Genomic DNA, 14,455 nt, shown 5'->3' on the forward strand with positions numbered 1-14,455 from the left:
TTCTTTATTCATTTAATCAAATTCTGATTTCTGTAGTTCAAGGTGCTAGATTGTGTCCAACGCTGGGATCACAAAGGGAGGGTGTTTCCATGTGCCTTTCCTGAGACCATTTCCTGAGCCATGGAAACATTTCATGGGACAATGGACTACCTGAACCATCGAGTCCTTCAAATGCTACTCGCTGCTGGACTCCCATTGCAATCTTGAAACCCTCACCCTCATTCCACCTCCGTAACATCGCCCGTCTCCGTCCTTGCCTCAGCTCATCCGCTGCTGAAACCCTCATCCATGCCTTTGTTACCCCTAGACTTGACTATTCCAACGCACTCCTGGCCGGCCTCCCACATTCCATCCTACGTAAACTTGAGGCCATCCATAACTCGGCTGCCCGTGTCCTAACTCACACAAAGTCCCGTTCACCCATCTCCCCTGTGCTCGCTGACCTACATTGGCTCCCAGTTAAGCAGCACCTCGATTTCAAAATTTTCATCCTCGTTTTCAAATCTCCCTGGCCTCGCCCCTCCCTATCTATGTAATCTCCTCCAGCCCCACAAACCCCCAAGATATCTGCGCTCCTCTAATTCTGCCCTCTTGAGGATCCCTGATTATAATCGCTCCACCATTGGCGGCCGTGCCTTCTGTTTTCTAGCCCCAGAGCTCTGGAATTCCCTCCCAAAACCTCTCCGCCTCTCTCTCCTCCTTTAAGATGCTCCTTAAAACCTACCTCTTTGACCAAGCTTTTGGTCATCTGTCCTAATATCTCCTTATGTAGCTCGGTGTCAAATGTTTTGTCTTATAACACTCCTGTGCAGCGCCTTGCGACGTTTTACTACGTTAAAGGTGCTGTATAAATACAAGTTGTTGCTGTTGATTTCAGATGTGCAGTTCAGGTGCTCATTCCCTCCCTTACTGTCTCATCTCCTGGCCCATCGTTCCCTCTCTCGTTGCCTCATGTCCATTATCACTCAACGCCACGTCTGCACCCTCTAGTGGCTTTCACCATGCAGCTCCACTTGGGAACCCCTTAAGGATCGACAAAGGATCTAAGTCCCCAAATTTGAAAAACGCTGCTTTATGGGATAAATCTACATGGTTTATTCTGCTTGTGTCCAGGTAACGCTCTGAAACAGTCGATTATGAGCATATTGTTGACACTGAGTCTGTTGAAACTGTTTCTTTTAAAGTAGATTTAAGCCGATTATTTTCAGATTCAGTACACCAACGAAACTTCGTCGGCTCCTGTTGGGTGGAAGTCCTCGCTCGGATGTGTAAGAATGAATCAGTCATCGGACGCTGCTCTCAGTGAAAATCAAACGGAACTTGGCATCTTTATCCTTCCTGCTCCTCTCCAAATGATTGTGGACAGCCACAACTTTCTTTATCAAGTGGTGCAAATCCTATTTCTTTACACTACCAGTGTTTAGGCCCTTCTGCTAGGGGCTGGGAGAAAAAGGAAAGGCAATTGGGAAGAAAAGCCTGCATCTCTTTACAGTGTCGGCCGTGGCTCAGTGGGCGGCACCCTCGCCTCGGAGTCAGAAGGTTGTGGGTTCAAGTCCCACTCCAGAGACTTGAGCACAAAAATCGAGGCTGCCACACTCAGTGCAGTGCTGAGGGAGTGCCGCACTGTCAGAGGTGCCATCTTTCGGATGAGATGTTAAACTGAGGTCCTGTCTGCTCTCTTAGGTGGACGTAAAAGATCCCACGGCACTATTTTGAGTTCTCCCCGGTGTCCTGGGGCCAATATTTATCCCTCAATCAACATCACTAAAACCAGATTATCAGGTCATTATCACATTGCTGTTTGTGGGAGCTTGCTGTGTGCAAATTGGCTGCTACATTTCCCACATTACTTAGAAATATAGAAAAATAGGAGGAGTAGGCCAGTCGGCCCTTCGAGTCTGCTCTATCAATCAATATGATCTCAATATCATATTCCCGCTACCTCCCCATACCCCTTGATGCCTTTTGTGTCTAGAAATCTATTTATCTCCTTCTTAAATATATTCAGTGACTTGGCCTCCACAGCCTTCTGTGGTAGAGAATTCCACAGGTTCACCACCCTCTGAGTGAAGAAATTTCCCCTCATCTCAGTCCTAAATGTCCTACCCCGTATCCTGAGACTGTGACCCCTCGTTCCACAACAGTGACTACACTTCAAAAAGTACTTCATTGGCGGTAAAGTGCTTTGAGACGTCCGGTGGTCGTGAAAGGCGCTGTAGAAATGCAAGTCTTTCTTTCTTTCTTACCCTGGACAGAGGTTGTCCAATGGTAGCTTGCCCAAGTGGTCGGTCTTCAAACATGAGCCCAGCCTGCGGACGTTGGCAGGTTACTCAACTGTAGAGGAATTCACAGCCAAACCAGATTCTGTATTCATCAGACATTCACACACACATTTTCCAGCAAGACTCGCCACAGAGGGAAGCTTGGCTCATTTTATCTCTCCCTAACCAAAGAACAATGAGAACTATTGCTGCCCTGGCTGATATCAGCTAACTCAGCACAGACAGAAACTTGCCAAGTCTGGATGGCTTAGCATCACATCAGGCGGTGCATTTGCCAACTGAGCCACCGGGGCGCTATCATACGTAACCGTGTTCCAACTTGGTGGGGGTGGGAAGGAGTCTGGGGTCATGGACATCATGAGTTGTCCTGTTGCATAATCATAGAGTGGTATTGACAGTGGTCGTGAATGTTCTTCCACCTAGGACAAGGGCAGCAGGTGCATGGGAACACCACCACCTCCAAGTTCCCCTCCAAGTCACACACCATCCTGACTTGGAAATATATCGGCCGTTCCTTCATCATCGCTGGGTCAAAATCCTGGAACTCCCTCCCTAGCAGCACTGTGGGAGCACCTTCACCACACGGACTGCAGCGGTTCAAGAAGGCGGCTCACCACCACCTTCTCAAGGGCAACTAGAGATGGGCAATAAATGCTGGCCTTGCCAGCGACGCCCACATCCCGTGATTGAATAACTGAGCACGCTTGGCCAACAGAGAGTGAGTGGTAGTGAGCTGTCTGCAAGATAGGAGGAGAAATGTTTCCAGTTCCTAAGAACAGAACAGTTGAAAGCTCGATAACAAAGTCTCTATAATCCTGTCACTATACACCCTCCACAGATGGCACAGTCATAAAAGCCAAAGAACACTTCAAGTTACCTTCAATGCCTCTATAATAGGGGGCTTCTGCCATCTGAGTGTTGAATGTTCATTTCTAGCATAGAATTCTGCAACTTCCTGCATAAAAAGATCAACGGTAATCATGAAAATACACGGCTTAGAGTGATGGCCACAATGCTAAGTATTCACCAAGCCTCTTGCTCTGCAAACGTACAGTAATGGCTACCGAGGGAGCGCTGCACTGTCAGAAAGTCAGTACTGATGGAGCGCTGCACTGTCGGAGGGGCAGTACTGAGGGAGTGCTGCATTGTAGGAGGGGCTGTACTGAGGGAGTGCTGCATTGTAGGAGGGGCTGTGCTGAGGGAGTGCTGCACTGTCGGAGGGGCAGTACTGAGGGAGTGCTGCCCTGTCGGAGGGGCAGTACTGATGGAGCGCTGCACTGTCGGAGGGGCAGTACTGAGGGAGTGCTGCATTGTCGGAGGGGCAGTACTGAGGGAGTACTGCACTGTCGGAGGGGCAGTACTGAGGGAGTGCTGCATTGTAGGAGGGGCTGTACTGAGGGAGTGCTGCATTGTAGGAGGGGCTGTGCTGAGGGAGTGCTGCACTGTCGGAGGGACAGTACTGAGGGAGTGCTGCCCTGTCGGAGGGGCAGTACTGATGGAGCGCTGCACTGTCGGAGGGGCAGTACTGAGGGAGTGCTGCATTGTCGGAGGGGCAGTACTGAGGGAGTACTGCACTGTCGGAGGGGCAGTACTGAGGGAGTACTGCACTGTAGGAGGGGCTGTACTGAGGGAGTGCTGCATTGTAGGAGGGGCTGTACTGAGGGAGTGCTACACTGTCGGAGGGGCAGTACTGAGGGGATGCTGCACTGTCGGAGGGGCAGTACTGAGGGAGTGCTGCCCTGTCGGAGGGGCAGTACTGATGGAGCGCTGCACTGTCGGAGGGGCAGTACTGAGGGAGTGCTGCATTGTCGGAGGGGCAGTACTGAGGGAGTACTGCACTGTCGGAGGGGCAGTACTGAGGGAGTACTGCACTGTAGGAGGGGCTGTACTGAGGGAGTGCTGCACTGTTGGAGGGGCAGTACTGAGGGAGTGCTGCACTGTCGGAGGGGCGGTACTGAGGGAGCGCCGCACTGTCGGAGGGGCAGTACTGAGGGAGCGCTGCACTGTCGGAGGGGCAGTACTGAGGGAGCGCCGCACTGTCGGAGGGGCAGTACTGAGGGAGCGCCGCACTGTCGGAGGGGCAGTACTGAGGGAGCGCCGCACTGTCGGAGGGACAGTACTGAGGGAGCGCTGCACTGTCGGAGGGGCAGTACTGAGGGAGCGCCGCATTGTCGGAGGGGCAGTACTGAGGGAATGCTGCACTGTCGGAGGTGCCGTCTTTCAGATGAGACGTTAAACCGAGGCCCCGTCTGCTCTTTCAGGTGGATGTATAAGATCCCGTGACACTATTTCGAAGAAGAGCAGGGGAGTTCTCCCCGGTGTCCTGGGCCAATATTTACCCCTCAATCAACATCACTAACACAGATTATCTGGTCATTGTCACATTGCTGTTTGTGGGAGCTTGCTGTGCGCAAATTGGCTGCTGAATTTCCCACATTACAACAGTGACCACACTTCAAAAGTACGTCATTAGCTGTAAAGCGTTTTGAGACATCCTGAGGTCGTGAAAGGCGCTATATAAATGCACGTCTTTCTTTTCTTGCGTTGACCCTGGATGATGAAAGAGATAGAGAGTAAGATGAAGCAGGAAAAGAGTGCGTATAACGGATGTCAGGTCGAGAATACAAGTGAGAATCGGGCAAAATATAGAAAGTTCAGGGGAGAAGTGAACAAGAAAATAAGAGGGGCAGAGAGAGGGTATGAGAATACAATGGCAGCCAACATAAAAGGTAATCCAAAAGTCTTCTATAGGCATATAAATAGTAAACGGGTAGTAAGAGGAGGGGTGGGGCCGATTAGGCACCAAAAAGGAGACCTACACATGGAGGCAGAGGGTATGGCTGAGGTACTAAACGAGTACTTTGCATCTGTCTTCACCAAGGAAGAGGATGCTGCCATAGACATAGTGAAGGAGGAGGTAGAGGAGATACTGGATGGGATAAAAATTGATAAAGAGGAGGTATTAGAAAGGCTGGCTGTACTTAAAGTAGACAAGTCACCAGGACCAGATGGGATGTATCCTAGGACGCTGAGGGAAGTGAAGGAAGAAATCGCGGAGGTACTGGCCATAATCTTCCAATCCTCCTTAGATATGGGGGTGGTGCCAGAGGACTGGAGAATTGCAAATGTTCCACCCTTGTTCAAAAAAGGATGTAAAGATAAACCCAGCAACTACAGGCCAGTCAGTTTAACCCCAGTACTGGGGAAGCTTTCAGAAACAGTAATCAGGGACAAAATTAACAGTCACTTGGACAAGTGTGGATTAATTAAAGAAAGCCAGCACGGATTTGTTAAAAGCAAATCGTGTTTAACCAACTTGATCGAGTTTTTGATGAGGTAACAGAGAAGGTTGATGAGGGCAATGCAGTTGACGTAATGTACATGGATTTCCAAAAGGCGTTCAACAAAGTGCCACATAATAGGCTTGCCAGCAAAGTTGCAACCCATGGAATAAAAGGGACAGTGGCAGCATGGATATGGAATTGGCTAAGTGACAGGAAACAGAGAGTAGTGGTGAGTGGTTGTTTTTCGGACTGGAGGAAGGTATACAGTGGTGTTCCCCAGGGGTCGGTTCTAGGACCACTGCTTTCCTTGATATATATTAATGACTTGGATGTGGGTGTACAGGGCATGTGGCGGAGCAGGCTCGAGGGGCCGTGTGGCGGAGCAGGCCCGAGGGGCCGTGTGGCGGAGCAGGCGCGAGGGGCCGTGTGGCGGAGCGGGCTCGAGGGGCCGTGTGACGGAGCGGGCTCGAGGGGCCGTGTGACGGAGCGGGCTCGAGGGGCCGTGTGACGGAGCGGGCTCGAGGGGCCGTGTGGCGGAGCGGGCTCGAGGGGCCGTGTGACGGAGCGGGCTCGAGGGGCCGTGTGGCGGAGCGGGCTCGAGGGGCCGTGTGGCGGCGCGGGCTCGAGGGGCCGTGTGGCGGAGCGGGCTCGAGGGGCCGTGTGGCGGAGCGGGCTCGAGGGGCCGTGTGGCGGAGCGGGCTCGAGGGGCCGTGTGGCGGAGCGGGCTCGAGGGGCCGTGTGGCGGAGCGGGCTCGAGGGGCCGTGTGATGGAGCGGGCTCGAGGGGCCGTGTGACGGAGCGGGCTCGAGGGGCCGTGTGACGGAGCGGGCTCGAGGGGCCGTGTGACGGAGCGGGCTCGAGGGGCCGTGTGGCGGAGCGGGCTCGAGGGGCCGTGTGGCGGAGCGGGCTCGAGGGGCCGTGTGGCGGAGCCGGCTCGAGGGGCCGTGTGGCGGAGCCGGCTCGAGGGGCCGTGTGGCGGAGCGGGCTCGAGGGGCCGTGTGGCGGATCGGGCTCGAGGGGCCGTGTGGCGGAGCGGGCTCGAGGGGCCGTGTGGCGGAGCGGGCTCGAGGGGCCGTGTGGCGGCGCGGGCTCGAGGGGCCGTGTGGCGGAGCGGGCCCGAGGGGCCGTGTGGTGGAGCGGGCTCGAGGGGCCGTGTGGCGGAGCGGGCTCGAGGGGCCGTGTGGCGGAACCGGCTCGAGGGGCCGTGTGGCGGAGCCGGCTCGAGGGGCCGTGTGGCGGAGCCGGCTCGAGGGGCCGTGTGGCGGAGCCGGCTCGAGGGGCCGTGTGGCGGAGCGGGCTCGAGGGGCCGTGTGGCGGAGCGGGCTCGAGGGGCCGTGTGGCGGAGCGGGCTCGAGGGGCCAATGGCCGACTCCTGCTTCTATTTCTTATGTGTGGCACAAGCATTCCACCCCCACACTTCTCCCCTTCCTCTCCTGAGGATGATGGCTAATGCTTGGGGAGAGTTTCATGGGCGCCTGCAGCCCAGTGGTGAGTGGTACATCATCCAAATCCCAATCCTAAGCAGGTATAATCAAATCTTTTCCAAAGGAGCTAGCCCGGACAGCATCAGCTGATGGTTTGTTCCATGTATCTATTACTCCGGGGGTGGGGGTGGGGGTGGGGGGGTATTCCTTCTCTTAACTGAGGGTTAATAATTTTGCCCTCGTCTCCTTTAGTTCAGTGCTCACAGTCCAAGATGTTTACACCTACATTATCCACACGTTCATCAGTCCGGCCCTACCCAGAGTGCAATTTGTTTACAGGGTGGTACAGCCTGCTTCATCAGGCTATCCCAGCAATAACTCTTTAATTAAACTTATAGGTCACCAGGTTACAACTGAAGAACTGGCTGTTGGGAGCCTCGACAGATGGCGGCAGTATAATGAGGAGAGGAACGCTCAGGATGATAATGTGACGAATGTGAGGGCCTTGGAGAGGGTGCAGAAAAGATTTACAAGAATGGTTCCAGGGATGAGGATCTGGAACGCACTGCCTGAGAGGGTGGTGGAGGCAGATTCAATGGTGGCTTTCAAAAGGGAATTGGATAAGTACCTGAAGGAAAACAAATTGCGGGGCTCTGGGGAAAGGGAAAGGGCGGGGGAGGGAAACTAGCTGAGGTGCTCTTGCAGAGAGTCGGCCCGGGTTCGACGGGCCGAATGGCCTCCTTCCATGCTGCAACTGTTATCTGATTCTATGATTGACAACGGGAGGGAAATTGGAGTGGGTGGGGGGGTGGGATTCGGGAGGAGGAGAGTGCATTTCAACAAAAATACTTCACAGGCAATTTCCCAAAATAAGGGACAAGACCTGAGGGAATGTGCATTGAATGCCACCTTGTGGTCACCTGTGTCTTATACACGTTATACATCGGACTCGAAAAGCCATTATTTTGTTTCTCATTGACTGTAAGAGAAATTAATTGTTGGAAATCTAACTAGACTCCACCTTAGGAGGGTTATAAAGAGACAGTGAATTAGGTCAGGCAGAGAGGTAGGCCATCATAGAGTCTTAAGCAACAATCCTTACTACAGTTATACAGGGCCTGGGTGAGGCCACACCTGGAGTACTGTGTGCAGTTTTGGTCTCCTTACCTAAGAAAGGATATACTTGCCATAGAGGGAGTGCAGCGAAGGTTCACCAGACTGATTCCTGGGATGGCAGGACTGTCGTATGAGGAGAGATTGGGTTGACTAGGCCTGTATTCACTAGAGTTTAGAAGAATGAGAGGGCATCTCATTGAAACGTATAACATTCTGACAGGGCTAGACAGACTGGATGCAGGGAGGATGTTTCCCCTGGCTGGGGGGTCTAGAACGAGGGGTCACAGTCTCAGGATACTGGGTAGGACATTTAGGACTGAGATGAGGAGAAATTTCTTCACTCAGAGGGTGGTGAACCTGTGGAATTCTCTACCACAGAAGGCTGTGGAGGCCAAGTCACTGAATATATTTAAGAAGGAGATAGATAGATTTCTAGACACAAAAGGCATCAAGGGGTATGGGGAGAGAGCGGGAATATGGTATTGAGATAGAGGATCGTCCATGATCATATTGAATGGCGGAGCAAGCTCGAAGGGCCGAATGGTCGACTCCTGCTCCTATTTTTCGATGTTTCTAATCACGAGTGGAGAGCAGAAGGCCAGGAGAGTGTAGAGTTTAGCCTCAGCATGTGTTCATCCTTGGCGCTTACATTTATACTTTAGGGCTCAATCGACCCCTTAATGTTATTAAACCCTCTGGACAGCTGGAGTGTGATACCCATGTGGTGTGGGAGATCCTGGCTGTTGTGTGCCTGGGGTGAGGGAAGTGGCTCCGACCGCTTTCCCTCCAGCTCAAGGTTTTCCGAACTTGAGAAGCCTCGTGAGCCGCCATCATTACAGGAAGGTGAAGGGTCCGCGAGGTGGGTCCGTGGCCCGCGACTTCTGGCTGTTCCTGTCCCCTCTACAAGGATCTTTTACTGATGCCAGCTTTTTATTCTTTGTAAACTGAATTCAAATTCTCCAACAGCCATGGTGGGTTTCTAAGTCATGTTCTTAGGATGAGAAGTCAGTAACATAACCACCACGGTCACTGCCGGAGACCCCCGGCACCAGGGTCACTGCCGCAGACCCCCGGCACCATGGTCACTGCCGCAGACCCCCGGCACCATGGTCACTGCCGCAGACCCCCGGCACCAGGGTCACTGCCGCAGACCCCCGGCACCAGGGTCACTGCCGCAGACCCCCGGCACCATGGTCACTGCCGCAGACCCCCGGCACCAGGGTCACTGCCGCAGACCCCCGGCACCAGGGTCACTGCCGGAGACCCCCGGCACCACGGTCACTGCCGGAGACCCCCGGCACCAGGGTCACTGCCGCAGACCCCCGGCACCAGGGTCACTGCCGCAGACCCCCGGCACCATGGTCACTGCGAGACCCCCGGCACCAGGGTCACTGCGAGACCCCCGGCACCACGGTCACTGCCGGAGACCCCCGGCACCAGGGTCACTGCCGGAGACCCCCGGCACCACGGCCACTGCCACAGACCCCCGGCACCACGGTCACTGCCGGAGACCCCCGGCACCAGGGTCACTGCGAGACCCCCGGCACCACGGTCACTGCCGGAGACCCCCGGCACCACAGTCACTGCCGGAGACCCCAGGCACCAGAGTCACTGCCGGAGACCCCCGGCACCACGGTCACTGCCAGAGACCCCCGACACCACGGTCACTGCCGGAGACCCCCGGCACCACGGTCACTGCCGGAGACCCCCGGCACCATGGTCACTGCCGGAGACCCCCGGCACCAGGGTCACTGCCGGAGACCCCAGGCACCAGAGTCACTGCCGGAGACCCCCGGCACCACGGTCACTGCCGGAGACCCCCGGCACCACGGTCACTGCCGGAGACCCCCGGCACCACGGTCACTGCCAGAGACCCCCGACACCACGGTCACTGCCGGAGACCCCCGGCACCACGGCCACTGCCGCAGACCCCCGGCACCACGGTCACTGCCGGAGACCCCCGGCACCACGGCCACTGCCGCAGACCCCCGGCACCAGGTGAGTAGCCAACCCGGGAGCTGGTCTGGAGGGCTGGACGATATTGTAATGTGTTGATCATGGGGGAGTTCAGCATCCCATCGCGTCAAATTAGGGACAACCTGCAGGGAGGGGTGAGAATCCAATCAAATTCAGTGAGGGGGCCAGGAATGGTTCCCTCAGTCGTGAGGCGGGCCACATTCACTGGGGCAGGAAGCGGAGGAAGTGCAGGGATCCCTTGGGACTGTTGAATGGACGGAGGTATTCAGTAGTAAATACCCATCACAACTGTGATGGTTGATAATGAAGAAGAAAGTTGTAGACTGCAGGAAGATATCAATGGCCTGGTCAGGTGGGCAGAAAAGTCGCAAATTCAATCCGAAGAAGTGTGAGGTAATGCATTTGGGGAGGACTAACAATGCAAGGGAATACACATTAAATGGTAGGACGCTGAGAAGTGTAGAGGATCAGAGGGACCTTGGAGTGCATGTCCACAGATCCCTGAAGGTAGCAGGCCAGGTAGATAAGGTGGTTAAGAAGGCATATGGAATGCTTGCCTTTATTAGCAGAGGCATAGAATACAAGAGCAGGGAGGTTATGCTTGAACTGTATAAAACACTAGTTAGGCCACAGCTAGAATACTGCCTGCAGTTCTGGTCACCACATTACAGGAAAGATGTGATTGCGCTAGAGAGGGTGCAGAGGAGATTTACGAGGATGTTGCCGTGACTGGGGAATTTTAGCTATGAGGAAAGATTGGATAGGCTGGGGTTGTTTTCTTTGGAACAGAGGAGGCTGAGGGGAGATTTAATTGAGGTGTATAAAATTATGAGGGGCCTAGATAGAGTGGATAGGAAGGACCTATTTCCCTTAGCAGAGAGGTCAATAACCAGGGGGCAGAGATTTAAAGTAATTGGTAGAAGGATTAGAGGGGAGTTGAGGAGAACTTTTTTCACCCAGAGGGTGGTGGGGGTCTGGAACTCACTGCCTGAAAGGGTGGGAGAGGCAGAAACCCTCATCACATTTAAAAAGTACTTGGATATGCTCTTGAAGTGCCGCAACCTCCAGGGCTACGGACCAAGAGCTGGAAAGTGGGATTAGGCTGGAGAGCTCTTTGTCGGCCGGCACAGACATGATGGGCCGAATGGTCTCCTTCTGTGCCATAAATTTCTATGATTCTATGATAACGACAACAACTTGGCGGAGAGCAACCACGAGCAAAGCCACAGCGTTACGGAGCCAGTAACCCTGAAACTGTGGCTGAGGTTTCTGACAGTGCGAGCGGACTTTGGTCAAACTTACAGTGGATTTTTGTGGCCAAGCTCTGTAAATCATCCACCCTGTGGAAGATAATGTCAGATTCCATACCTGCTCTGCTGGGTATAAGTGCTGCTTTGTGAACTCTTTCAGCTGCTGAAGGACCTGCTGCCCCTTGGCTGACTGTTGGAACAAGTTTCTTGTAGTCGGAGATTGCATGGTCAGAGATTCCATTTTCCTAAATCAGAGAGAGTTACAGGATTATCACCCTGTCGGTTCACTCGGGATTGAGGTTTCAGTTTCGCAATTTACTCCCGGAGCTTCGGCAGAATACTATCTCACTGCAGGAGACACGGAACCTTCACCGCAGGTCACGTGCGGAACGCTATTGCAATTCCCAGCTGTGGTGAGAATGTGGAACTCGCTACCACAGGGAGTGGTCGAGGCGAATAGCAGAGATACATTTAAGGGGAAGCTGGATAAACACATGAGGGAGAAAGGAATAGAAGGATATGCTGATAGGGTGAGATGAAAAGGGGATACGCATGTGAGGGAGAAGGGAATAGAGGGTTACGCTGATAGAGTTAGATGAGGAAAGACGGGAGGAGGCTCGAGTGGAGCATAAACACCGGCATGGACTGGTTGGGCCGAATGGCCTGTTTCTGTGCTGTGTATCCTGTGTAATTCTATGTAATAAGGATCACTGAGTCGAGAACGTGACTGAATCTTAGATTTAAGAACAAAAACAGACTAAATTTCATGACAATGTTGGTTCAAAATTGCAATAAAAAAAATTAACAGCATATTTGCCTTTCTCTGGGACTTGAAACCAATATTTTTTTTAACCCTCGAGGTGCAACTGATGAGGAGTTATCTATTTTAGCTCTGCCTTTGTGGGATAACCCCAAACAGAAGCCAGCAGATTTCCTTCCAAAGACGGGAAATCGCGGGAGATCTCGGTGGATTATTATTGTACGAGCCGGAGACCCTGGGGGATAACATTCATTCCACCGGCAGTGTTAGAGAAAGTCAAAGCGAGTACAGAATAGGACTGGGAAATAGACAGGAGGAAGTTGCTGCCTGTCCCCTCAGTGAGCAACATCGCTGGTGGTGCCGGGCGATACTTCAAAAAGTTCAAAAGTGCATTGAGCAAATCCCCATGATTGTCGGAGGGAGCCATGTCCAGAGGAAGCGTGGGTCAGAGATGGGGCGACTGTACTGTAGCACTGACCCATACTCCCATCGAGCCTGGCTCCTTGCTGGGAGTGCGGAGTCGGTCAATTCACCTTTACAGATCCATACTCCAATCTTATTTTATAAATTCTGTAAATTAATCATAAACACATAAAGGCTGCAGCATTTACAGTCTTCCATTCGAATTAATTTGGACTCTGATTGCGCTAAGAAAATGCCAAATTTAATACAAGTCTAGATCAGAAACTGCTGAATAGGGTGCAATACGTCAGCACACACTGGACCTTGGTGTGAATCCAGCCCAGACCAGGCAACAACAACGTGTATTTATATAGCGCCTTTAACATAGTAAAACATCCCGAGGCGCTTCACGGGAGCGTTATTGAACAAAATTTGACACCGAGCCACATAAGGAGACATTAGCGCAGGTGACCAAAAAAGCTTGGTCAAAGAGGTAGGTTTTAAGGAGCATCTTAAAGGAGGAGAGAGGGGTAGAGAGGCAGAGCGGTTTAGGGAGGGAACTTTAGAGCTTAGGGCCCAGGCGGCTGAAGGCATGGCCAATAATGGTGGAGCGATGAAAATCAGGGATGCTCAAGAGGACAGAATTAGAGGAGTGCAGATATCTCGGGGGGTTGTGGGGCTGGAGGAGGTTACAGAGATAGGGAGGGGTGGGGCCATGGAGGGATTTGAAAACAAGGATGAGAATTTTGAAATCGAGGTGTTGCTTAACCGGGAGCTAATGTAGGTCAGTGAGCACAGGGGTGATGGGTGAATGGGACTTGGTGCGAGTTAGGACACAGGAAGCCGAGTTTTGGATGACCTCAAGTTTACGGAGGGTAGAACGTGGGAGGCCGGCCAGGAGGCAGGTCCAAAACAAAACTTGATACTGAATTGTTAATCACATCACAACGATCACTGGTATGGGAAATGAAAAAAATAACATTACAAAATCAATCTAGAGTCAACAATCTGTGCACAATCTGACACAGAGGCTCTGCCGACCGGTGTGACGCGGTGTGGGCAGCTCTTTCTCGAAGTGTACTATTACCGATTGGAGACCCGCAGTCCAGCTTCTGCCAGAGGCTTGATGCTTTCACCATAAACGTACGCATTCTCGGCGCTGGCATTTCCAAGCAGGGATCGAGTGTACACGCCCTGCAGAAACAAAGGCACTGCTGTTACATTTAACAGTTTAAACCATTGCTATTCCTGTAAACGTTGAAAGAATACACTTTTTAAAATCCCACTGATGATACAAAATTAATCACGCAGTGTTCTAGCATCTGTCTGGGGCTGGCCAAGTCCGTTCGCAACCTTGGTGTTATATTTGACCCTGAAATGAGTTTCTGACCACATATCCGCGCCATCCCTAAGACCGCCTACTTCCACCTCCGTAACATCGCCCGACTCCGCCCTCGCCTCAGCTCATCCGCTGCTGAAACCTTCATCCATGCCTTTGTTACCTCTAGACTTGACTATTCCAACGCACTCCTGGCCGGCCTCCCTAGTTATAAGAACTTAAGAAATAGAAGCAGGAGTAGGCCATTCGGCCCCTCGAGCCTACTCCGCCATTTAATGAGATCATGGCTGATCCGATTTTGGCCTCAACTCCACTTTCCCGCCCACTCCCCATAACCCTCGACTCCCCTGTTGCTCAATTCTACCCTCCATAAACATGAGGTCGTCAAAAACTCGGCTGCCCGTGTCCTAACTCGCACCAAGTCCCGTTCGCCCGTCACCCCTGCGCTCGCTGACCTACATTGGCTCCCAGTTAAACAACGCCTCGATTTCAAAATTCTCATCCTGGATCTCAAATCCCTCCGTGGCCTCGCCCCTCCCTATCTCTGTAATCTACTCCAGCCTCACAACCCCCCGAGATATCTGCGCTCCGCCTATTCTGGCCTCTTGACCATCCCCGATT

The 14,455-nt window shown here is 53.0% G+C and overlaps 1 protein-coding gene across 1 annotated transcript in view; it reads right to left on the bottom strand.

Annotated features, from left to right (window-relative positions):
• The window catches only part of acad11 (acyl-CoA dehydrogenase family, member 11), a 168,708-nt gene that overhangs the window by 113,363 nt on the left and 40,890 nt on the right, over positions 1-14,455 (bottom strand). Inside the window, exons 8-10 of the mRNA XM_085989325.1 lie at positions 13,583-13,689; positions 11,452-11,578; positions 3,160-3,237 (exon numbers count right to left, since the gene is read on the bottom strand). Coding sequence (XP_085845451.1) covers positions 3,160-3,237; positions 11,452-11,578; positions 13,583-13,689 — 312 coding nt within the window. The remainder of the gene's footprint in view (positions 1-3,159; positions 3,238-11,451; positions 11,579-13,582; positions 13,690-14,455) is intronic.

The sequence above is a fragment of the Somniosus microcephalus genome, chromosome 5 (genome assembly GCF_052327205.1).
Source record: "Somniosus microcephalus isolate GS21.2 chromosome 5, FLI_Smic_1.0, whole genome shotgun sequence".
NCBI classification, from domain to species: domain Eukaryota; kingdom Metazoa; phylum Chordata; class Chondrichthyes; order Squaliformes; family Somniosidae; genus Somniosus; species Somniosus microcephalus.